This window comes from Diabrotica virgifera, chromosome 2, assembly GCF_917563875.1.
Source record: "Diabrotica virgifera virgifera chromosome 2, PGI_DIABVI_V3a".
NCBI lineage: Eukaryota > Metazoa > Arthropoda > Insecta > Coleoptera > Chrysomelidae > Diabrotica > Diabrotica virgifera.
In genome coordinates, this window is record NC_065444.1 from 66,132,127 (window position 1) to 66,159,281 (window position 27,155).

General features: G+C 31.9%; 1 protein-coding gene across 2 annotated transcripts in view; it reads left to right on the plus strand.

Moving 5' to 3' along the window:
- The window catches only part of LOC114329927 (transmembrane protein 65), a 244,401-nt gene extending 217,511 nt beyond the window's left edge, over window positions 1–26,890 (plus strand). For both annotated transcript variants that reach the window (XM_050642629.1, XM_050642630.1), the window contains one exon: window positions 18,581–26,890. In XM_050642629.1, coding sequence (XP_050498586.1) covers window positions 18,581–18,892 — 312 coding nt within the window. In that variant the 3' untranslated portion in view covers window positions 18,893–26,890. The remainder of the gene's footprint in view (window positions 1–18,580) is intronic.
- Window positions 26,891–27,155: the final 265 nt, after the last annotated feature.

A 27,155-nucleotide genomic window follows, 5' to 3' on the forward strand; every position in this document is an offset into this window, starting at 1 on the left:
ATTTTGGTACACTATCTCCATCACAAACGTCGCAAAAAAACCCTTATATTTTTTATATTCACCCCTGCCTCACCCCTTTGTCGGCCACGCAGCGTTCCACCCATGGAGATTTTACTTAGTTACGTCATGACCTACTTATTCCCAAATTTTGATGCACTATCTCGATCATGAGCGTCACAAAAAAAATAATAAAAACCGCGACTTTGACCCCTTATAACTACCCTCGTCCCCAACTCTGGTTTCCGGCTCTGGGGCCTGATTCTAATTCATTTCGACAGTCGCAATTTCATTTCGACACCGCCATGACAGCCGCAGAGTATAGCGATTCTTATTCATTTCGATATTAGTTACAATTGGGGATATTAACCTTATCATGTTGAGACTGCTCAGAATTTGGGTTGGCGCTCCGGTTTATTGGAATTTGTTAACGAGAATAGTCTGGGAAAATGATCGAAAAAATGCCATTTTTGGGAAAAATTATTTACCAGCTATTTTATTGCTAAAATCGAATCTTAAGATTGCATATATTAGTAATATGGGGTATGACAAGTCAGCAGAAAGTGTGTTATTTTATTTATAAACAAATTAGCACTCCTAAATCTTCTTTTTTTTTTCAATTAGTGGTTTGTAACTCCTAAAATTTTTCCTTTGAGCCAAAAACACTCAAATAAAAATTCACCCTAATTTAGTTCTGCACAAAGTTATTTTTTTTTCCGATTTCCTTCAAAAAAATTTTACTCAGAAAATCCGAGTTTTCCCAAAAAATCTGCAATTTTCAATTAAAATTTTAGGGAAGTACCTAATTATTTATCAATAATTAAATAATAATTGATGACATGAAAGATTTATTATAGTAGATTATACAGAGGGGCTAAATTATGGAATAAATTCATTTCTTTAAAACGGACGATTTTGGAGCAAAATCCCGAAAGAGGTCGATTTTTATTTTTAAATTACAATTTTTTGGCATATATTTCATACTAGTGACGTCATCCATCTGAGCGTGATGACGTAATCGATAATTTTTTTAATGGGAATAGGGGTCGTGTGGTAGGTCATTTGAAAGGGCGTTCAATTCTCTATTCAGTAATATAAACATTAATATCATTAGGTATTTATACAGGGTTGCCAAAAAAAATTTTTGAAGTAAATTAATTGGCGCAAAAAGAAGAATGTATGTAATTTATTTAACTCAAAATACATTGTACTGCTGTCAGAAAATAGAAAAAAAGGTTTATTTCACAAATAAACATTTCTTTTCGCTTAAATTAAATCACAAACAGCCTCCCTCCTACCTATTGGCAGTTTGAACATTTAATTTAAGCTAAAAGCAATGTTTATTTGCAAAAAAAAAACATTTTTTCTATTTTCTGACAGCAATAGAATGTATTTTGAGTTAAATAAATTACATGCATTCTTCTTCTTGCGTCAATTAATTTAATTCAAAAAATTTTTTGGCCTCCCTGTATAAATAATGACATTAATGTTTATAATACTAAATAGAGAATTGAACGCATTTGTAAATGAGCTACAACACGAACCCCTATTTCTATTTAAAAAAATAATCGATTACGTCATCACGCTCGGATGGATGACGTCACTAGTTTGAAATATATGCCAAGAAATTTAATTTAAAAATAAAAATCGACCTGTTTCGGGATTTTTCTCTAAAATCGTCCATTTTAGAGAAAATGAATTTATTCCATAATTTAGCCCCTCTCTGTATATCAGGAGACCGGCGACAATCTAACCAATAGTTTAGCAATAATTAAAATGTTAATTAAAAAATTTCGGCCGAAATAATAACCAGCAAGATTATGATACACCAGAATAACTATGATTTTCGTATAAAAAAGCACTTATACCTATTCAACGTACCTTACAGGATTGAAATTGGACCATTTGAGCGGTCTCAGGAATGTTATAAAGAATCAATTTTTTGGCTTATAAACAAATAGAACCCCTCAGAAAATATTAGATTAAATTAAATTAAGTTAACGCTGTTGAAAAGGGCACGGCTTCTGTGTCCTTTTCGAAGAAAAACAAATTGAATTGCGAGGACTGATTCCAGGTATAGCCGGTCAAATTTGACCGGCATTTGCGACCGAGTTATAAACAAAAGGATTTTAATCTTTGAACCATTAGATACCTTTTAATTCGGGTCCTCTTTGTACATACAAATTTTCATATCTTCAAGACACTCATAACAAAAAAGATTTATGTCACTGTCACCAAATTATTTAATTATTGATAAATAATTACTTCCCTCAAATTTTAGTTGAAAATTAAAGATTTTGTTTGGAAAACCCGAATTTTCCGAGGAAAATTTCCGTCGAAGGAAATTGGAATAAATTATCAATGTGCAGAATTAAATTACTGTCAATTTTTATGTGAGTGTTTAGGTTTAAAGTTAACATTTTCGGAGTTATAGGGCTTTTCATCGATTGTCATTTGTTTCGAGCTTCTGTCATGTGTCACATGATATTAATATATCTACGTCATACGTCTTTGGTTTGTATCATTGGCACATACCAATAACGTACGACGTAGATAAATTAATATTATGTGCCACATGACAGAAGCTCGAAACAAATGACTGTGAATGAAAAGCCCTATAGAGCAATAATATAAAAAAAGATTTCGGAGCGCTAATTTGTTTATAAACAAAATAGCACACTTTCTGTGGACTTTGCACAGCTATATTACTAATATAGGAAACCTTAAGATTTGATTTCAGCATGTTCAGCAATAAAATAGCTGGTAATTAATTTTCCTTGTTTTTTACTAATTTTCCCAGATTATTACCTTACATCTTTCATTGAGTTGATGATTCATGTTGTGGACATTCTCAATTATTATATTTCTAATTTAATACTATTCTATCTAATTCCTCAAAACAAGCAAATTTCAATTAAACCCAGCTATATTATAATACCTTTTGCTTTAGTTTTCCTTGCAAGAAATAAACAAAACACATCTAAACTAAACCTAACCTCGCTTTTGGCCATTCATTCATCTCCGTGTCAAATAATTTCGACAGTCGAAATTATAATATCAACACCCTTTTTAAAGTCGCTATTAATTTCGATAGTCGCTATTTCATGACGTCACTTCGTTAGTTCAACTAAAATCCACAAGTCTCGCACAATCGCATTTCAACCGTCGCCATATTGAAAGCGACTTGTTTTTGGTCGAAATTTGATTTAGAATCAGGGCCCTGGGGATTTTACTTATTTATGTCATGGTCTACTTATTCCCAAATTTTGGTGCACTATCTCGATCAGGAACGTCACAAAAAACCCAATTATAATTTTTATATTCACCCCTTCCCCCACCCCTTTGTCGGCCACGCAGGTTTCCGCCCCTGGAGATTTTAATTAGTTACGTCATGACCTACTTATTCCCAAATTTTGATGCACTATCTCGATCATGAGCGTCAGAAAAAAAAAATAAAAGCCGCGACTTTGACCCCTTATAACTACCTTCGTCCCCCACTCTGGTTTCCGGCTCTGGGGATTTTACTTAGTTATGTCATGATCTACTTATTCCCAAATTTTGGTGCACTATCTCGATCAGGAACGTCACAAAAACCCCTTATAATTTTTATATTCACCCCTGTCTCCACCCCTTTGTCGGCCACGCAGCGTTCCGCCCCTGGAGATTTTAATTAGTTACGTCATGGCTTACTTATTCCCAAATTTTGATGCACTACCTCGATCATGAGCGTCAGAAAAAAAAATAATAAAAACCGCGACTTTGACCCCTTATAACTACCCTCGTCCCCCACTCTGGTTTCCGGCTTTGGGGATTTTACTTAGTTAGGTCATGGTCTACGTATTCCCAAATTTTGGTGCACTATCTCGATCAGGAATGTCACAAAAAACCCAATTATAATTTTTATATTCACCCCTTCCCCACCCCTTTGTCGGCCACGCAGTTTTCCGCCCCTGAAGATTTTAATTAGTTACGTCATGACCTACTTATTCCCAAATTTTGGTGCACTATCTCTATCAAGAGCGTCACAAAAAAAATAATTTAAACCGCGAATTTGACCCCTTATATCTACCCTCGGCCCCCACTCTGGTTTCCGGCCGTTGGGGAAAGTAATGTACACAACTAGTTCAACATATCCCCATATAGTTTTTCCATATTACTTATCACGCACAAAATCCGCTTCTATCTCTCTGACTATAGTGTTGAAAAATAAAATAACTATTTGTCAGGAATATAAATACTTGGGCCTTAAAATTACACAAGATGGAACATTGGATAAGAATATCCAAGAAAGGTGCACACAAGGAAGGAGAGCTATCGCATTCTTAAACACAATTCTATGAAAGAAAATAAACATAACAACTATAACAGCGTTGTTAAGAGCATTATAACATATTTATAGCAGCGAAGTATGGTCACTTACAGAAAAATCCGAAAATATGCTCAGAACTACTGAAATGGACTTCTTGAGAGGAACTGCTGGTATATCAATAATTAGGTCTGGATCCCGCGTATGAAAAAAAAGTTGATTAATAGCGAGCTGAAAATTTGTTAATAGCTTAAGGGTGTCTAGTCGGATAAACTTTGATATATGGGAACACTGTAACCGGGGCAGTTTTAATTGTGGAACAGGTTAAAAATTTGAAACGGTCAGACCACGAAAACGGCACACTTATTTTGTCCGACAGAACAGACTTAAACTCTCCGAACAGAGATTAAACTCTCATGCAAAAATCAGACTGCTATTTATCACGTGTCATAATTCCTGTCATTTGACATATTCTACATGTTCCACTCATTAAAACGCCCATTTGGTGATAAATAGCAGTCTGATTTTGCATGAGAGTTTAATCTCTGTTCGGAGAGTTTAAGTCTGTTCTGTCGGACAAAATACATGTACCGCTTTCGTGGTCTGACCGTTCCAAATTTTTAACCTGTTCCACAATTAAAACTTCCCCTGTTCCAGTGTTCCCATATATCAAAGTTTGTCCGACTAGACACTCTTAAGCTATTAACAAATTTTCAGCTTGCTATTAATCAACTTTTTTTTCATACGCGGGATCCAGACCTAATAGATAAAATCAGAAATACAAGAATATTGGAGATAATGGATGTAAAGCGTACTAATTGACGATATAAAGACAAAGCAGCTAAGATGGTTTGGCCACGTACAACGTGTAGATGACTGATTACCCAAGCAAGTACTACGATGGGCACCAAAAGGACGGCGGAAAAGAGGAAGTCCTAGGAAGAGCTGGATAGAGAGAATTCATTGGGAGATTAGAGGAAGAGGCTTGAACGAAGACATACGATAGAGAACAATGGCGATTGGAAATCGGAAGACGTCGTAGAACGTTGTGAACTGATTATATATAAGAAACCAAAATACCCCAGGGATAGATGGCATACCATTGGAAACTCTGAAAATAATAGGCGAGATTGGCATAGACGTAATATTAGAAATGTGCAACATGATAAAGACCACAGGTGAATGGCCTGATAAGTGGTGTGAATCAACCTATCCATAAGAAAGGATCACTGTAAGCAGCGATTGCGGAACCATTGTTCTTCTCTTCTTCTTAAATCAGGAAAGACTCTTTAGTTTACCATGATCTTATATCCCATGCTACATATAATCAATGGACGGCTGAAGAACAGTCTACTCCCAAAGACAGCCGAAGAACAATGCTGATTCGTACCAGGGAAAGGAACGCGATAGCAGATACTGAACCCCACATAGATAGTAGAAAAAGCGAGAAAACACAATATACTAATACTGCTCTGCATTGTCTATTACACTAAGGCTTTCGATTCAGAAAAATTGGATTCCTTCTGGAGTTTAATGGGATATATGGCTTAACCATCTAGTTCATCTAATGAGAAATCTTCTTCTTCTTCTTTTTGTATAAACATGCCTCTGTATGTTTTTTTAATGTGCTTCTAGTAAGTTGTCGTTCCATCGTTTTCATGGTCTTCCCACTGATCGTCTTCCTATTGGGGAACCGTCTCTCGCTGTCCTGACTACCCTATTTGTTGTCATTCGGCTTATGTGGTCATTCCATTCTATTCTTCTGTTTCTTACCCAGTTATTAATGTTATACACCTTGCATCTCCGTCTTATATCTGTACTTCTAGCTCTGTCCCATAGAGTCTTACCATCGATTTTTCGAAGGGTTTTTATCTCCACTGTTTCGAGCAATCTTTTTGTCCTCTCTGTGTCGGGTCGTGTTTCTACCGCGTATGTCATTATTGGTCTGATGACTGTTTTGTAAATTCTGCCTTTCATTTCTTTTCCGATATTTTTATTTCTCCATATTGTGTCATTCAGGCAACTTGCGGCTCTGTTTGCTCTATTCACTTGATTTTCCACTTCTGTTTCGAGCCTTCCGTAGCTAGATAGTGTGATGCCTAGGTATTTAAACTACCATCAATTGTTCTATTATATGACCTTCCAGCTCCAATTTACATCTTATTGGATCTGCTGTTATAACCATGCATTTTGTCTTTTATGGGGAAATTAACATGTTAAATTTTCTGGCGATTATGTTGAATTGGTGCAGCATACGTTGTAAATCATCTTCACTTTGAGAGATTAGTATTGCGTCGTCCGCATAGCAGATTATTTTAAGTTGTTTTTCTCCCATTTGGTATCCTTTTTTAGTTCTTACTTTTTTATTATTTCGTCCATGATCAGGTTGAACAATAAAGCAAGGAATCCCCCTGTCTTATCCCATTGCCGCTTCAAATGGGTCAGTTAGTTCATCTTCCACTTTTAATTTTTTTTACTTTTATTGTGCTGTTCTGAAAATGAGAAATCTGTATGATAAAAACTCAACCAAATAAAAAGTACACGGAATATATTCAAATAAAACAAGAACCAGACAGGGCTGCATACTGTCACGACTTCTATACAAGATATATTGCGAATATGTAATAAGTACTAGAGACGAATGACATGGAGAAATCACTGTAAGGGGCAGAAAAATCAGTGAAATGGTAGACATATTTGTATACTTAGGCTCCAAGATAACCAACATGTCTTCTGGAAGAGCTTAATATAAAAGACAGGCTATTAAAAAGCATACCTAAAAATTTAGCATACCTAAATTACTTCCGCTACACAGCCAGAAGAACGGGGACTACAGAACTATGGCTAGTAGAAGAAAAGGTAGAATGCCCAAGAGCAAGATGAAGATATACAGGATGGACAGACCAAATGGAGACTCTGGTGGGAAAATCTTCCATCTGGAACAGGATCACAACCAACGAAGACAGCAAGCTAACAATATTTACAGTGTCATAACGCCCTGACAAAGGCTCAAGTAATGAGGAGAGAATCATAGATATCAGACAATGAAATATTACATAATGTCACATTTGTAAATATCTGGGGGGACTGGATGCTAAGGGGTACAAGTGACAAAATATTGTAAATTAAGTTAAGTGCACAAAATAATACTAGATAGTACTAAAAATTTAATGGCAAAGAGAAACAAGTGCAAAATTTGAAGCAGAGGGGTACAAGTGCGAATGTTTTTTAAAAATTTCAAATATTTTGAATGAAAATAAGTACTAAGTTTACAAAAGCTTTTTACAATTAGATAAATAAAATGTGTAAAATGAATTCACAATAAGTCCATAAGTGATTAATAATTCGCTGTAGAATTTACTATGTAAATTTAACTTTGACTTCGTTTTTCTCAATGAAACCATTTTATCACTTGTACCCCTTAGCATCTAATCCTCTCATTTGTAAGTATTTTTATAAATAGTGATATTTTATTCTGTATTCAAGTTCCATAACCTACCTCAATTACGATTTTTATTTGAGATGGCTCTATATTACTCGTAATATTTCCTCAATACATCGTGGATTTTTGCACTACATTTTTATCTTTCACTCTATAAATAACTTATTACTATCTCCCACACAAGCGGTATACTTATTTCCTATTTTTATACCTTCTACGGAAATATCGGTATGCCGTAGATGTGGTTCGTAGCTTGTGGCAGTGAAAAAGAAAATCCGAACTTTGTACTGGGAAGTTCGATATGACCAATATTCTTTGTTACGATGTTCTAGGGATTTCATGTAACTTTCGTTGGAAGTCATGTTCGATTTTTATTTGACAATTTGTGTAGTCTGGAAGTAATATCGAAAAGTTTGTATAGTACGTTGTATCGGTAAAATATGAAGCAACACAAAAACAAATGTGTATCGACGAGATTGCAATTTAAAAAATGTCAAGGTAAAAAGTTATTTAAAGATCAGCAGTGAAAAAAATTGTTTTTTTATTAAAAAAATGTGCTTGTTTCTTATAAAGAGAGGGCGACTCTCTATCAACTTCACTATTAGTGGAGTCACTGAGGGTGGATATGAGCTATTACCTCCGATTTCGTTGAACCTCCATCAATTTGCATGAAAATTGGTGAGTGGTTAGAGGATATCTCCAGGAACAAAGGTGACATGGTGCCAACTTGCGCTTTTACTCTGAGGGTGGATGCCACCCCTTCTCGGGGGTGAAAAGTATTTTATTAAAAATAACCCCATAATTCGATAGAGGGACAAATTCTAAGTAAAATTTGTTAAATAAAGTTATTAACATAAATCAAAACTTTTGGAGTTATTAAAGATCAAAAATTTTAATTTTTCGTGAGAAAAATGCATGTTGTTAACCGATTTTTCATAAATAACTCAAAAACTATAAGTTTTTGCAAAAAAGTTATTCTTACCAAAATTGAAGCTAATAAAAAATGAAATAAATTTCTTACTAGAAAAACCTTTTCTTGTTAAGAAACAGTGAGTTTAACATATACTTATTCTTATTAAACATTTGTCAAAGTACTTAGAAATATCTATCAAATAAGTCCCCGTACAAGTTAATGGCATTAAAATTTATTCTCCAAAAATTTTTCAAAATTTTCTTTTAAAAAGTTTTCCAAAAAATGTTATTGTTTTTATTTAAATAACTCCGTTAATTTTTAATCAGATTCATCTAAAAATGGTTTGAAAGTTAATTCGAAGGACTATTAAACCACGTTGAATTTAATCTTTTAAACCTCTTACTTTTTTAAGCGTAAAAGGTTAAATGGCCCCGGTTACATGGTTATTGCAGCAAAATTTAAGTTTCAAACGTTTCTATCTCAGTTATTTTTTACCCTACAGAAAGAGTAAAAAAGGTAAAATATTTGATACAGAAAAAACTAAATTTGGTTATAATATATCATTTTTTACGTATATTGAGTATTTTTGGAGTTATTATCAAATTTAATAAACTACGATAATTTTAAAAATTCTGATTTTTTTAAATTATATTTTTTTCAAAAATATGCATTCTAAACCAGTCAAAATTGTTGAAATCATTACTTATGCTAATATAAAGAAATCCTTGTAAGGATTGATATAAATTTTAATTTTTGTGGAAATGGCGTATGTTTTGTTTTTCAATTTCTCCTAAAAAATTCGAAAGGGTTCTCTTATTTTCATCATAACTTGCTTAATTTTGATGCTAGGAACTTCTCCTGAAGCTAATTTTATAGGTATCCCAAAGTACTTTGACAAGTGTGTAGCAAGTATATTTTATAAAATGCATCGTTTTCCCGTTATTTAAGCTTGAATACTTAGATTTGAGTACTCGTCGAAAAAAATATACATTCAATTACTCATAACTCACTTTGAATTAACATTAGTTTAGATTTTAATAAGAATAACTTTTTTGAAAAAGCTTATAGTTTTTGAGTTGTACGTGAAAAACAGCTTTAAAACATCCACCCCCAGGATAAAAGCGCAAGTTGGCAACATGTCACCTTTGTACCTTCAGGTAACCTCTAACCACTCACCAATTTTCATGAAAATCGATGGAGGTTCAACGAAATCGGAGGTGAAAACCTTCAGTGACTGCACTATTCTAATGTGTCTATAGAAGGAACAATGATAAAAACAACAATGAAGGAACAATGAAATAAAACGTACAATAATAACATCGATGTCGCAACTTGTGGCCTACGCTGACGACCTAACATTGATTAGCAGAAACCTAAACAGTCTAAAGAAAGAATTTGCGAGTTGAAATTGTGCAAGGAAGCATCCAAAAGAGGTTTAGCAATAAATCAAAACAAAGCAAAATACCTAATATGCTCAATAAAAGTACAGTCACTGTCACAAGTTTGGTGACACTGACAATGAGTTTGAAAAGGTAGAACACTTCAAATATCTTGGGGTCTCAATTAATGCAACGAATGATAGAAATATAGTAATCACTAAAAGTATCCTGGCTAGAAACAGAACTTACTGGAAATACAACAACTTTCTCAAAAATAGGAAGGTTACTCAGAATATTAAACTAAAACTGATGTCGCAACTTGCGGCGTACTCAGATGACATAGCATTGATTAGCATAAACATAAACAGTTTAAAGAAAAATTTGCGAAGTTGTGCAAGGAAGCATCCAAAAGGGGTTTAGCAATAAATCAAAATAAAACAAAATACCTAATATGCTCAAAAAAAAATTCAGTTAATGTAGTCCAGGGCGCATCTGTTTTGAGATGGACGTTGAGAGGTGACTCAATTTTTTTTTTGCAGAAATTGCTTGAAAATAAATCAAATAATAATATTTAAGTTATCCTCCCTCTCAAAAAGGTCCGGAACATTGTTTAAATAATCAAAGTGTCAAAAATTGAAGGAAAAATTCGATTTTTTTCTTCGTTTTTGATTATAACTTTAAAAGTATTCATTTCCGAGAAAAGTTGTACTAACATAAAAGTTGCGTAATTAAATTTCCTACAACATAGAATTGGTTACAAATTTAAAAAATGATCACCCTAGTTGCAAAATAGCAATGATTGCGAAAAAACCATACAAAAACAAGTATTCGCATTTTACGTTTTTTCAACCATTTATGCTACACTTAGGACCTTCATATTTCACCCAAAAAAACCTTATGATACAGTAAAACAATACTGTAAATTTCATTAAGATCGGTTCAATAGATTTGCAAAATAAATTTTGCAATCCAACTTTCGCAAAATTCATTTTTTCAAAATGTTACAGGACTGAAAATAAAGCAGATAGCAAGTTGAAATTTTTTTGCTTATAGAAGTATACTGTACCTTTCATTGCCAATTTTCAAAATTGAAATCGATTAATTACCACGGAGTCAGAAAATTTTTGAAATAAACAATAATTTTTGGTGCTACGCGCAGGACAACGGTGTTCGATTCACACAAGTTGATTTCCACCAAAATTTCTTCCAATCTTTATCTAATATATTATTTTCTTACTCTATATTTTGTTATATTTTAATATTTTAATTCCACAAAAATTAAACTAATTTTATTATTGTTTGTGAAATATTGTTTAAACAATTGCATATGTTTAAAAATAATAAACTTTTATTATTTAAGTTAAAATATATGAACAAAGAAAGATTTTGCTAATAAAAGTGTTATTTCAAAGGATAGAGTATGTGTTTTTATTTTGCAATAAACAAATTTATTTATTTATATCGAAATGTAATAAAAATGAAATTGTATCAATCATTATCAAAGGTGATTGGAATGCCCAATCAGAGCAAACTATCCGCTGTCCTGCGCGTAGCACCAATAATTAATGTTTATTTAAAAAAATTCTTGACGCCGTGGTGTTAATCGATTTTAATTATGCAAAATTGCAAATGAAAGGTACAGTACACTTCTATAAGCAAAATAATTTTCAACTTGCTATCTACTTTATTTTCAGACCTGTAACATTTTGAAAAAATGAATTTTTTTTACGAAAGCTGGATTGCAAAATCTATTAAACCGATCTTAATGAAATTTACAGTATTGTTTTACTGTATCATAAAGTTTTTTAGGGTGAAATATGAAGGTCCTAAGTGTAGCATAAATGGTTGAAAAACGTAAAATGCGAATACTTGTTTTTGTATGTTTTTTCACAATTATTGCTATTTTGCAACAAGGGTGAGTATTTTTTAAACTTTTAACCAATTCTATATTGTAGGAAATTTAATTACGCAACTTTTATATCAGTACAACTTTTCTCGGAAATGAGTACTTTTAAAGTTATAATCAAAAAACCAAGAAAGAAATCGAATTTTTCCTTAATTTTTTGACATTTTGATTATTTAAACAATGTTCCGGGCCTTTTTGAGAGGGAGGATAACTCAAATATTATTATTTGATTTATTTTCAAGCAATTTCTGCAAAAAAATTTGAGTCACCTCTCAACGTCCAAATCTACTAATATTTTTACAGATGCGCCCTGGTCTAATGTGACAAGTTTAAATATTGGTGAATATGAATTTGAAAAAGTAGAACACTTGAAATATCTATGGGGTTTCAGTTAATGGAACTAATGATAGAAACATAGTAATCGATGAAAGAATCCTGGCAAGAAACAGAACCTACTGCAAATACAATAACTTTCTAAAAGATAGGAAGCTTACCCAGAATACTAAAATCATAATAAAGATGCACTAGAAATAAACAAACCAAGACACGTTGAATGTTACGAGGAGCACTGCCGAATCATGATTTACAATGTATAAACTTTGTAAATCATGATTTGGGATTTACAATGTGTATATGTTACAGTTCAAGTTGATTCTCAGTTAGAGTTGACTCCAACTAGTTGGAGTCAACTCCAACTTAAACGAGCAGTAAAAGTTGATTTTAAAAATGTAAATCAACTTTTACTAGTTGGAGTTGACTCTTCCTGGATCGATTCAGTAAATGTTGATTATACGAGAATCTCAAGTGCATTTTTGATGAGTGTGCGTTTCTTTGTTTTGACCGTTTCAACTACTTATTAGTATAGTCTGTAACGTCGCCCCCGTTAGGTAAATTATTCTGATTCGATTTTTTGCACAAACTTACTCAAAGAAATACATCCGTATAACAATCTTTATAACAAATACACAGGGTGTCACGCGGTACCGCGGTCGAAAAATTGTTTAACCAATTTTTGTTAACCAAATTCACAAAAATAATTTTTATCTACTCTATCTCATATTATGTAAAGCAACGGTTCTCAATCTTTGGTACATGTACCACCTGTGGTACATATCATTATTTGCGGTGGTACACAAAACACAAAAACTTAAAATAGTAGTACATAGTAAGTCTTGATTATACAATCTAAAAATATAGAAATATAATAAAAGAAACTTTAGATGGTACATGACTCAAAAATATTGAAAACCGCTGATGTAAAGGTTTTATTGTGTGAAAATTGTAAATATAGATAGCAGTACATGAAGGGTTTACTCCAACTAGTTGGAGTCAACTCCAACTGGATAATCAACTTGAACTGTAACATATACATTGTAAATCATGATTCGAGAGTGCACTTCGTAACATTCAACGTGTCTTGATTTGTTTATTTCTCGTGCGTCTTTATTGTGATTATAGTATAAACTGAAAATTTGCAGAGCAGCAATTAGACCAGTAATCACATATGGTGCTGAAATAATGTGCTTGACACAGAAATATGAAGAAAGATTGAGGATTCTAGAGAGAATAATCTTTCGGAGAATAGCAGGCCCACTAAACTTATAGTAGGGGAGGAAAGTATGCTAAATTTGCACTTACGCGAGCGTTATGGGGACCTATTGGGTTGTGAAGATTAGGTCCTAAAACCAAAAAAGTTAAGTTTTTCATAAAGTGGGGGACTTTTCATTTTTTAATTTAATTTTCATGGTTTTTTCCATTTATAGCGCCATCTATAATTCGAAAAAATGTCTCGAATAAATATTACTTATTTTTATGTAAATAATACTACAAATCTGCAATAAAAAATGGGGACTCCAATTAAGGATTTTAAAGTAAGTAACACCCCACCCCACCTCCGTGGGGGCTCGTGTTTGGTACCATTCGACAGATTTTTCAAAAATATTGAATACGTGTATTTTGCAGTTTTTCGATCTGATGTTCATTTCGCGAAATATCGCGGGGTTATATCGCAGGAAATATGTACCTTATCTTAATCTGGCGATTTCGAGCTTTTCTATGGATAGATTTTTTTTCGGACCCCCCTTAACGAACTCCCCTGTATTAAAAGCCAATATATGGTAGAGGTATATTTACAGGGTACAAGGTTTCTCCCCATGTGATAATCTGACGCGCTCGAGTAACTGCAAAAATCCCCGCTTGGGCTCCCCTACCATTAGGTAATAATGAATTTAGAAAACTGATGAACTTCAAATTAAGAGAATTTTTGAAATGAGAAGACATCGTCAGATTTATCAAGGCACAGAGACTCCAAATGGAGGCCAGTATCAGACAGACCACGAGGAAGACCGAGAACGAAATGGGAGAACCAGATAATTGCGGACCTTAAGAAAATTGGAATTAGAGAATAGACAACCATAAGCAAAAACAGGAACGAATGAAGAAATATTGTAGAAGACGCCAACTCACACAACCAATTGTAAAACCAAAATGTTAATGAGGATTGATTGCCTGCGACAATTGAATCGGAAGAGCCCAAAGAGAGCGCCAATCACTCCGCTAGGAGTGTAGATGTCATGATGATGATGACTGTTTCCCACACAAGTGGTATTCGCGGTGTGCAAGTACTTGGAGGGGATACGAGAAACGATCGTGCGCGAATAGCGGAGAAATCTTGCAACTTTCTTAAATAAATCATATTGTCAATCGAAATTGTCAAATTGACGTATATTTCATACCTATTGTCATTGAAGAAGAAAAATGATATGTTGCTCACAGTATTGATATGATATGCAATTATTATATAAAAGTATATTTAATTAATTGTATTTTGCTTGCAGTACTGCATTTTAATAATTAATTTTATTTACTACATACAGTTGTTTACCTTTTAATAACATAACCTAAATCTTACTTTTTCTTCTTATAATTTTTTTTGGCTACGGCCTTGACAATTATCCAGCAACCAGGACCAATAGATATGATTGGCCAATATAATTAAAAGTGCGAATAATGTTGCTGAGCGTAGAAACCAGGTGTCGCTTTTCCGAACTTGCACGGTCCCAATACCTATTTCCTATTTTTATACCTTCTGAGCAAATATCGGTACGCGGTAGATGTGGTTCGTGGCTTGTAGCAGCGAAAAAGAAAATCCGAACTTTGTACTAGGAAATTCGATATGACCAATATTCTTTGTTACGATGTTCTAGGGATTTCTTGTAACTTTTGTTGGAAGTCATGTTCGATTTTTCTTTGACAATTTGTGTAGTCTGGATGTAATATCGAAAAGTTTTACTCTGCGCTAATTAGCAAAATACAAATAAAAGTTATTTACCAGCAATTTTATTGCTGGAATCGAATCTTAAGATTCTATTTATTAATACTATAGATATGCAAACTCAATCAACCTAAGATGGTTGATTGAGTTTCTTGACAGAGTTTCACCATGTTCCCGGAGGTTATATCTTTTAACATCGGCGTTTAGCCTGATCAATATTACTTCAACATAATGTAGATTGAATTATAATTTCAACCAGTGTTTGGTTCTGGGGCTCTTTAGCAAGTATTTGAATTCACTGATGATGGACTGATAGGTCCGAAAACGTTCTGAATTGGACATATTTTATTCAATTCATTGGGATTTTTTAAAAATTTTAATAAATATACCTATTATTACATAGAAGTGGTTTTTACTTCATGTTAGAGTTTTTTAACTATATGGTATACAGCCAACCTAAGGAACTACCCCTTTTTAGTTTATTTTTTTATATTTACGTTGTGATTTGAGTTCTAATTTAAATATCTGTTGGTGTGGGTTGCTGTTCTGCAAACTTTGGTTATATATCTTGTGTCCTCTTTTGTGATTAACACATCCAGAAAAGGAAATGAATTGTTGTTTTTTTTTCATGGTGAATTTTATTGATTCCACTTTATTGTTGATAATAATAATAGTGGGGTTTATTTGTAGCAAATAATTGTACATAATATAAATAAACTCAGTTTCTCACAGAACTTGTACGTACAACTTGTACGTGAGGGTTAAATTTTGATTATATTAAACAACACTAATTGATTTTAAAATTTAGGTACAAAAGGGAATCAAATATAGTCTTTTCCGCTGATCTGTCTCCAAATTTGGGCTCCTCTTCTCACTAATTCAGTTACTGTTAAATGTTGTTTATCGGACCTACGAAAATCTCTCATAAATTTCAAGAAAGGATTGCGTAACATTTCCTATGGGACTCTTCTGGCGGGATTTCGTTTTCTATGAGAATTATCATGACTTTTTGAATGTGCTTTATCCATTTTTACAATAATTTTCACAATTTAAACACTTATAAGTGACATTTCAAATAAATCATTGGTGCCCATCAGGAATTTATTCAATGCTTTTGGACTATTAATATTATACAGAGAGAGTCTGTAGTTTGGAATAAATTCAATATCTCAAATACTACTCGTTTTTTTGAAAAATGCTCAGACCCGTCGATTAGTATTTCAAATTGTCATTTTTGACATACAATAATAATGTATACAGGGTGTCCCAATTTAGAGATATGACGTCTTCGTTGATTTTCTTAAATGGCAACACTGTCATTTTGATAGCTATTTTGATAGGGCGTGTAAAGTTATAAATAACTGCAAAATTTCAAATTTTTATTCTCTGCCATTTACAAGATAATAAAAAATAACAAAGTTATGAAAAACAAGTAATCAAATAATAATTGAATTTATTTATTTCAATTAAGCAAATGCTCATAATGTTGCCTCAATGGCAGCTAATCTGGAAAGCTCAACGTAGGTGGCGCTCGTGTAGTTGGAGGTCATGTCAACTTACGTCAATACTTCAAATCAATCTATTTCCAAGTAAATATTGCATATTTGTTTCGCTGTGTGAATTTGTGAATTAAACTTGAGAAAATAAAATCCCTCAATGTTGTGCTGTGCCTGTGCATTTGTGCTCATCGAGAACATCAGGACACAGGTTTCCCAAAGATATTCTGATAAAAAAAGTGGATTGTAGCAATAAGAAGGGATAAATATGTGCCGAGAATAAATGCACGTACTTGCAATAAAAAATTTCTTGAAACAGATTACGTATTGCCCCTAGATTCGACTGTAAAAAATAGAATACTTCACTATAAAATTCAGATCAAAATTTATTATAAACGCACGGATTAAGATATGCAATTTTATATACATTCACACTGTTGACACATCTACAATCGCTTTTTATGGAGTGAACATGTAAAAAAATTTATATTTGAAGTAATAATATAGAAAAATGTGAAATACTAATTTTAAATATTTCTCAAGTTCTCAATATTTTTTAGTGACTAAAACATAACCTGACCAAACCTAACCTAGCATCATCGAAAATAATATAAAAAAGTTAATAACTGAACAGTTTAGTGATATATTATCTTTAAAATATGCTTTAAAATGACTAAAACATAACCTGAGCAAACCTAACCTAATCGAAAATAATATAAATAAGTTAATAACTGAAAATTAAAGTGACCCAGTACCATTCAAATATTCTTTAGTGACTAAAACATAACCTGATCAAACCTAACAATAATTTTTTCTAATTTCACCTTAAATTTAAGGTCGCATTTCTAAATTAACACATTCTATATTTCCATAAGGAATTATATTTTTTTTTTAAATAAGACAACATTGCAGAATCAACTGCGCTCACCCCATGCTTAAACCAAATTTACACCAAATGCGCAACTGTCATGGCAGCCATATTTTGAAAATATCACATTTTTAAATAAGATAAACACAAAAATTAATGCTGAGCGCACTTAATTGTGAATTTTAAATTGATAAAAAAAAGTAAGGCAGATCGCACATATCATATTATACACAGTTGTCAGACTCGTGTTGGGAGTTAATCAATACCAAATAAATACCCTCTGAGCTATAGAAATAAAACTTTGAGACGATGATTAATATAGTTTATCATTCGATAAGTGTTTCCTTTTTCCATAGTAACTCTCGCATCCCTTCTCAATTCGTTCTTTAACGCACAAACAGTCTCCAAGATCCGTATATTTCGGCCATAATTTATTATTTATTAAATCGTAATCAAAAACACCATATACAAACTTCACGAATAGTCAAAACTTTGACCTCCAACTACACTAGCGCCGCCAGGCGAGAGCAACGGCGTACATAGGTGCCATTACTGTCAAATAGTCAATGGGAAACATTATGAGCATTTGGTTAATTGAAATAATTAAATTCAATTATTATTTGATTATTTGTTTTTCAGAACTTTGTTATTTTTTATTATCTTGTAAATGGTAGGGAATAAAAATTTTAAATTTTGCAGTTATGTATAACTTTACACACCCTATCAAATAAGCTACCAAAATGACAGTGTTGCCATTTAAGAAAATCAACGATGACGTCATATCTCTAAATTGGGACACCCTGTATACATTCTTATTGTATGTCAAAAATGACAATTTGAAATACTAATCGACGGGTCTGAGCATTTTTCAAAAAAACGATAAGTATTTGAGATATTAAATCTCTTCCAAATTACAGACTCACTCTGTATAATAACATAATAAACTAATTGTTTCAATCTAAAGAATATTATATAAAATCTAATCATTTTTGTTTTTAGGGAGACTACATCGACCTCTACTTAGGCTCCTACTTCTGTTTTACGACGATGGGAGCAGCAGCTCTTGGTAACACCTTATCCGATATTTTGGGTATCGGTTCAGCTTTCTACGTTGAAAGGCTAGCCAATCGCATCGGCTTCAAACCTCCCAAACTATCACCCATGCAGTTGGACATGAATTGCTGCAGGAATTCGGCAAACGCTGGACGAGTCCTTGGAGTGACGTTGGGATGTATACTTGGTATGTGCCCGTTGTTGTTCAAACGGGGAAGAGAAGACTCAGAGAAAGAGGAAAATTTAGAAGACGGTTAAAGTACTGCCAACGATATAGAGTTGATAGGTTTAATCAAAATTGGTTGCTGGAAATTTACTGTTATGTTGGAATTTTTCTGACGACCGGAGAATCTCTTTCTCTCATACAACAGGTTTTTACTAATTGAAAAATATTTACCAGGTTTTAAGTTTATAACATTTATAGTCTTGTTTGACTACGACGTTTTAATGTATGAATCCTGATACACGAGCTGTTGCTGCTCAAAGCGAGATCTAGGTTATTTTTGTGGTTCTAAAACTATTTTCTTCTGGCAGTTTGTATTTTCAGAACAATTTGAAGATGGAAACGATAAATATATTGTGTTTTCTAAAAAGAATCTTATATTTTAAGTAGTTAATGGAAATATCCTTCCTTTAAATTAAATCCTTGGCGTCACCTCATTCTCATAGGGTGGATAATTTAGTATCTTAGTTATTTTGTATAGTATATTATGGCACGAATATGTAATGATGATCATTATAATGCAAGTATGAGGATACGACATGAGCCGCGCAGCGGCGAATGTTGTATATGATACGAGCGACATAATGGCAATTTAATGCAAGTTTTCCATGATTTTTTCTACGATCTTTTATACACGAAGCCTACTGTCAGAATTATGTATCAGAAAACAGACATATTAGGGCGTCGATCGAAAGTACACAACTTTCAGATATTACGATTTTTGACCTATGAATGACCCTCTTCCTAAGCACCCCTTGTGTGAGGGTGATCATAAGGAGTCATTTAATAATTCCGCAGGTAGACTGTACGGCAGAATACTACGAGATATAATAGAAAGTCAACATGAGGACTGAGAGGTGCAGAGTGGTTTTAGAGCAAGAAGATCTGTGTATTGATAACCTGTTTTGTATAAAACAATTAATTGAAAAATCACTAGCATATGGGATACAGCTATATCTAGTATTTATAGATTTGAGGAAAGCCTATGACAGTGTACCGGTAAATAGACTTTGGGAATCTCTAATAGAGAACAATGTACACCCACAGTACATTAATGCGGTGAAAAGTTTTTACCAAGGAAACAGTAGTTATATAAAAACGAGAGATGGACACCCAGAATACTTTCAGGTTAACAAGGGTCTAAGACAGGGATGCTGCCTGTCCCCTACCCTCTTCAAAATTTATATAAACACGGCTCTGAAGAAATGGTTCAGAAAATGTAAGAAAATAGGAGTACAAATAGAAGAGGGTAATCTGACTACTTTGTTATTTGCTGACGATCAGGTGGTTCTAGCGGAGTATACAGAGGACGCTGCTTATATGGTTCAAAAACTGATAGAGGAGTATGAAAAACAGAATATATGACAATTGGCTGCACAGACGAAGATCCAGACTTAGAAGGAAAAATAATAAAAAACACTAAAAAATATAGATACCTGGGAGTTATATTGACGGAAGATGGAAACGACGAAACAGACATACAACAAAAATTAGGTAGAGGAAGAGCCATCACAAGTCAGAAAACACAACTATATAAAACATTTATTGAAATTACAGCTACATATGGCTCAGAAATCTGGACAATAAATAAGAAAATGCAGAACCGAATAAACGCAGTAGAGAACAATTTTTGGCGAAGATGCTGTAGATTAACATTACACGATCATGTAACAACAGATAGAATAAAAGAAATGATGAAGGTGGAAACAACATTAACGGATACGATAGAGAGAAAACAACTATCCTGGTACGGACACATGAGAAGAATGATGAGAGATTACCGATTAAAACCTGGAGGTGGATCCCAAAAAGAAGAAGGAAAAAAGGAAGACCAAAAAAGTCTTGGGAAAAAGGGATCAATGTAGCCATGAACAGTGACCCGTCAAAATAGCCCGGTCAAAACAGCCCCGTCAAAAAAGCCCCGTCAAAATAGCCCGAACACAAAAATAGCCTCGACAAAATAGCCCGCAAACAAAATAGCCCCGACAAAATAGATCGCACACAAAATAGCCCCGGTCAAAACAGCCCCGGTCAAAACAGCCCCGGCTAAAACAGCCTCTTATAAACAATTACATAATTATTTATACAAGGTGTCCAAAAACTTTTTTTTAATTTAAATTATTTGACAAAAAGAAGAATGTATTTAATTTATTTAATTTAAAATGCATTTTACTGTTGCCCGAAAACAGAAAAAAATGTTTATATCATAAACAAACATTTATTTTCGCTTAACTTAAATGTTCAAACTTCCAAGAGGCAGGGAAGACAGGACTCGAGTTCTCTGAAAAGACCATTTTTATTTAATGTGGTTAAGATAAACATCTGAATAGCGGATAATTACCATTTCCGAAAAAATGTATTTTTAAGGAATTATTTCATGATGAATTCTGAAGGGAGCTTTTTTGTCGGGGCTATTTTGTCGGGGCTATTTTGTCGGCGGGCTATTATTCCGCGGTTATTTTGTCTGCAGGCTATTTTGTCGGAGCTATTTCGTGTGCGGGATATTATGGCGGGGCTATTTTGTAGGAGTTTTTTTGACGGGGCTATTTTGACGGGGTACCGCCGTGAACAGAAGAAATATAGAAATAGATTCATGACAAAACAGAAAACAATGGCGTTCGAATTGCGATTAACGGCCTATGATGCTGTAAAACAGTCGCTATATATATATACATTTTATAATTTGGCTGCTATGATTTAAATAGATAATTTTTAGCTGCTACTATATTTCGTTACTTACTTTTACTTATATTTTAATTGAATTTAGCAACAAAAGTTTCAAACAAAATAATTTTATGGTAGCATCTTACCAAATAGATATCACTTTTATTCTTTTTCTAGTTCCATGACCACTATCGAACCATATTCATCATGGTTTTATTGACAGCAGCCCTCAATAATGATGTAGTCAATTTCGGTACCGTTTTCTTAAGTTTTTAAGCCATGATTTTTTTCTTGGGCCAGTTCTTATGAAACTGGTATTCTTTCCTCTTTATGCTAGTGTACATTTGAAATTATTCGTATCTCTTTATGCTTCAATCCAACTGTTTTCAATTTTTTTTTAGCATGTTGTTATGCCGGACATCATCAAAAGGCGTTCCAAAATCAATTGTGCAGAATTTTACATTTTTTTACAACAGATAAAAGTAAACGCCTTGTACATTACTTTTTAACATCTCCAGAGAATCGTCGCCTAGACAATTTTTATGGAATTCAAGCCGCTATTATACTACTTGTTCTTTAAAATGTCATTCGATTATTACTTAGCACTCAATTGATCCCGATAAATTTTTAATATTTTTAATATTTCTGTAATACTTTAACTACAAGTAATTAAATTTTTGCTTATTTTTTTATTAAGAACCATATCTTGCGTAAGTATTTTTTAATTTTTATAATTATATCGTTGATTGATAAATAGGTATACCATGGTATATTTATCAATCAACGATTTTATATTTTTCAATTTACAGTAAGCGCCACGCTAGTAGACACACGGGTACCTAATTTCTAGACTTGGGCTAATCCGGCCCGTTCTCACCTGTGACTTTCAAGTCTGTCATGTCATACGACTGTCATGAAACTACTCAAAGTAATTGTTTTTCCATACAAAAAATTCATTAATTAATTACTGCATTAAAAAAACTTTATTTTAACACCAAGAATATTACAATATTTTATAAATTTTACAACTTTAACACAATGACTAGTATAAACCTCAAATATAAACTTCAAAAACAACTTCTATAAACTGTCAACTTTCTATGTTTATATTGGTTTCTATACGTTTTCTGACGTTCTAGATGTCAGTAGACATAAAAGTAAACAGTGCAACAAGGGAAAGGTCCAGGACTGTATTAGTTCAATGTACCTGTGTGTCTAGTATCGTGGTGGTTACTGTATGTTGACTACTATGTAAATTCATCAATTTGAAATATTAGTTTAACCCCAGTGTTTATAAAAAAACATAACAGTAAATTGTCAAGTAACTCGCAACAGCAGAACCAAAATTGTATATAGTAAATAGAATGTGCAATTGTTGAATGGTGCCATGTTGTATGTAGATACATTACACTATGTCTTTGTAAATCAGATAATCAGTTGGCGAAATATACTATTTAAGATCATAAAAATATTTTCGAGTTTCCGACTTTTTTCATTCCTCGTTTTCGTCTTTAGTCAAATTAAAATAGTTTAAACGTGATTAAACATGTTACTTGTTGCAAACAAGCAGCAACTATAAGCCAGTGTAGAAGATCTTTCATGTTGTTAAGCTGTTAAAAAATCAAATCGGTGTCTTTTTTTCTTATTTTACTTTTGCGAATTTAACTGTTGTAAGTTTCTGCAGTACGTTACCCATCTGTTTTATGGAACTTCTGATCAATGTATTGCGATGAATTACTGGTCACACTTATTGTTATATCCAGTATGAATATTGAAAGGTATAGAAAAAACATCAAGCTTGGCTCCTATCAAACACCTACTTGTATTGATAATACAAGAGGAAGGATATGTCCACCAATGTCATAACTTTGTAAGTGTCATTTGTCAAATGTCACTTAACATAATTGTTGTCTTTTTTGGTATATAGGTATACCCTATCTTATAGTAAATTGAAATCACACAGACTCAGTTTCTTTTAAAAAGATAGTACTTAAGTAGTAACAGAGTGCAGAAAAGACTTCTATTGTGATGGCAAGCTTTGAAGTGCAATATGTCGAAAATGTCAGCTTCACCTGTCACATACTAAACGAGTGACGTATCATACAAAAGGTGAAACCGATTTCACAATAACTAATATAAAATTTGAGCGCCATCTATTGGTAGCATCTTTACAGACCGCCATCTATGAGCGTTAGTGCAAACTTAACGTTTGTTACATCTAAATTTAAAATATAATAATTCTTATTTTTCGTGTACTGATTATTTGTTTTATATAGACCATAAAAATCTTATTGCTAGGTAATAATGTTCCGTAATATTATTATATATTTGTATTAAACTTTGCATAGTTTATTTCTGTAAATAAGACTATTTATTGCAATAATATTTTCTATTTAAAATATAGTGACACTTCTAGGCTTCTAGTTGTGCCATCCCATTTTTGTCTATCAATCAATTGATAATCAAAACAAATATTTTATAGGGGAGTGCAATTAGAACGAAAAGATACAATGTTTCGGAAAAAATCAAACAAGGTTATATTTTTCTAAAACTTTTTTTGTTAGTTTATAAATATGTTAAAGTAAAAAGTTCTACTCACAAATTTCGCCGCTAATTGTTTATTAATTGTTTAAACAATAACAATTGTTTTGTATAAATAATGTTAAGAATATGGGTTCAACATTTTATTTTGATAAAAAATGTTTTTATTTTAGTTCTAATTATGCTGAACCCGAATCTGATATTACAATTTGCAAATTCAAAATGGCGGATTTTTTCCTATAAATCCTTAAAAAGTAGTTGTAAAATCCGATTTTTTTTATAAAACGTGTTTGTTTACATATATGTGGATATTTTTGAGAGGTTGCTGAACCTGAATCAAATTTTGATAATTTAAATTATAAAATGGCAGATCCAAAATGGCGGATAACTTAAAAAATAGTTGTAAAGTCATAATTTCTTTACAAAATGTATTTATTTCTACATATATTTATTTTTGAGAGCTTTGATAAACCTAACTTAAATGTTAACATTATAAACTATAAAATGGCGGATCCAAAATGCGGATTTTCTAAAAAGAACATAAAAAAGAACATTTTTCTAAAACGTTTGTCTTTGTTTTTAACAGGTTGTTGAATCTGAATTAAATATTAAAAATTTAAATTTCAAAATGGCTGATATTTAAATGAAAAACAAGTAGAATCCAATCAAACAAATATGGAATTTCACTCTTAAAAAAAAAGATAAACAAATAATTTTCACAATAATACTAAAAATTAAAATGTATTAGAAAGAAAGAACAAATTATTCAAAATCTATCTCTTCAATATCACCTCCAACTACGCTGACATCTTCGCTTTCTTCAATTTCTTGTTCATTAAAAACGGGACAATTCAAACAGTCTTGTCCGAAACAATGAGAATAATATTGATAAAATATAATATTTTATATTTGCATATTAAGTGTTAGACCATGCACAGCTATTTATGACGAATAACTTTTTTTATAAAATTAATAATAAAACAGTTATCGTAAATAATAAGTGAAAATTTAATTATGTTGGGTATAATTAATTTTAAACATTATTTAAAAAAAATTCGATTAGAAGGATATAATTACATATTGGAACATAGTTTTTAATTCCAAACTTTTCTTTATAAAAATTTTCGATATTGTGAAATATAAAGGTACTTTACTCTTGAGTGAAATTCATATTTTTTGACATACCTCGTACAAAATTAACAAAATTTGATATTTGATGGTTGCATCTTATGTTATATACGATGCAGAGTATTTTATAAAGAATAACTTTTTTTCGTAAAACTGATATTAAAAAAGTTATCAATAGGTTCCAAGTTACGCAGACATACTGTATAAGAGATAAAAAATTTTTTTTGTTGTACATTTATTATTGTTGAAGCTTATTATTAAATCTATTTTAGGTAAATTTTACAGACAAAAAGTTCACTCTGTATATACATTTTTTCAGCTGGTAATTTTCGGTTTTTGTATTACATTTTTGTTATCTTTCTTAGTTTTCTCAAAAAGAAATTGTTTATTTCATTTTTAAACTAAAATAATTTAGTGTTTTTTAAAGACTACATCCTAAGCTTTAAAAAAATATCAAAAAAAGTGTATTAGATTTATTCAAACTTGAGTAATACCGTCTTAAAGTGGTGGTAATTCTGTAAAACTACGAAGTTTGCAAAAATTACATTTTTTGAGACATCGTATTATTTGAATTAAATTTTTGAGATTTTTGTTGAATGAAACATCGTTTAGTAAGATAACTGAGAGGTAAGTTAAGCAAATTTTAGAGTTTTATAAGTAAAATTGTATTAGTTACACATTTTTAAATCATTTTTAAACAAAATTCATGTAAGGCTCATTTTCCGCCCACACCGTACTTATTTCCATACATTTTATTTCTTTTTATTGCAACCATAAGATAGCTTATTTCAGCTTCTTTCATGTCCAATTTGTAAAATTTCTTTTGATCCATTAATTAAAGAATTACATTCAAAAAACTCAACCGTGCACTTCTTCCAACGCTAGTTTACAGTCCGCCAATGTGTGTGAGAAGGGTGACTTTAGCGTTATAAATAAAAAATTACAGAAGCTAGAGATTTAATTTTAGAAAAATCTTTATATAACGTTTTTTTTTGGAAAATTTTCTGAATTTTTCAATGGTCACGTCAGTTTTTTTCTAAAAATTATATTTTCGGAGTTATTTAAAAAACATTCAACTTCTCTGTTCATTTGTTTAATAAAAAATGAAGCACCCACTTCTCGAGTAGAACTTTTTGATATGTTGTTTATTAAACATTTCTTAATGAAATTACAAAAAGTTTTATCTTGTTTGATTTTTTCCGAAGTGAAAATCTAAATGCACTCCCCTATTAATGTAAATTTCATTTTACACAAAAATAATTGCATAGATATAGTTTTTGGAGACCTCAATAATATTGCAAATATCATTTATTGGAGCATTCTTAAAGTATTTCACTTTTGTACTTTACCATTTGCTATAATACTCTAGGCCATGTTTGCTGCTGTTTCATTTAATTTTACAAATTAGAAGAAACAAACTAACTTGAATTAGACAACTTTTATTAAATAACCATGATATACCCATTTTATTTTTAACAATTTATATTTGACAAACAGGGAAACTGATCCGCAACCGAATATGGGAACACAACATGATTTGTTCTTAAATAGAAGTGTCGCTATATATTATTTGTTGTCTATTTTACAAGTTTTATTATCTTGACTGTTATACAATTATATATTTTAAGAACCTCTGTTATATCGGTATGAAAAATAGTGAGAATTATGACAGGAATAAAATGATTTAAATAAAAAAAAAATTAACAAATACGGTGTAACAATCAATCGTTAACTTTATTGGCATTACATGACAACACTGTTCATTTTTGAAAAATAATGTTAAATAGTGAAAATAATAAAAATAAAAAAAAACTAATGAAAATAACAGTAAAATGGTCTAAACAATCCGTAGAATTTATAAACTCTCGTGATCTATTCACGATGCCATCAAGATGAAAATGTAAATCATTGCTGAAGATAATTTCAATACAAATTTAGCTTTTGACTGAATTGAACAGTGTATAA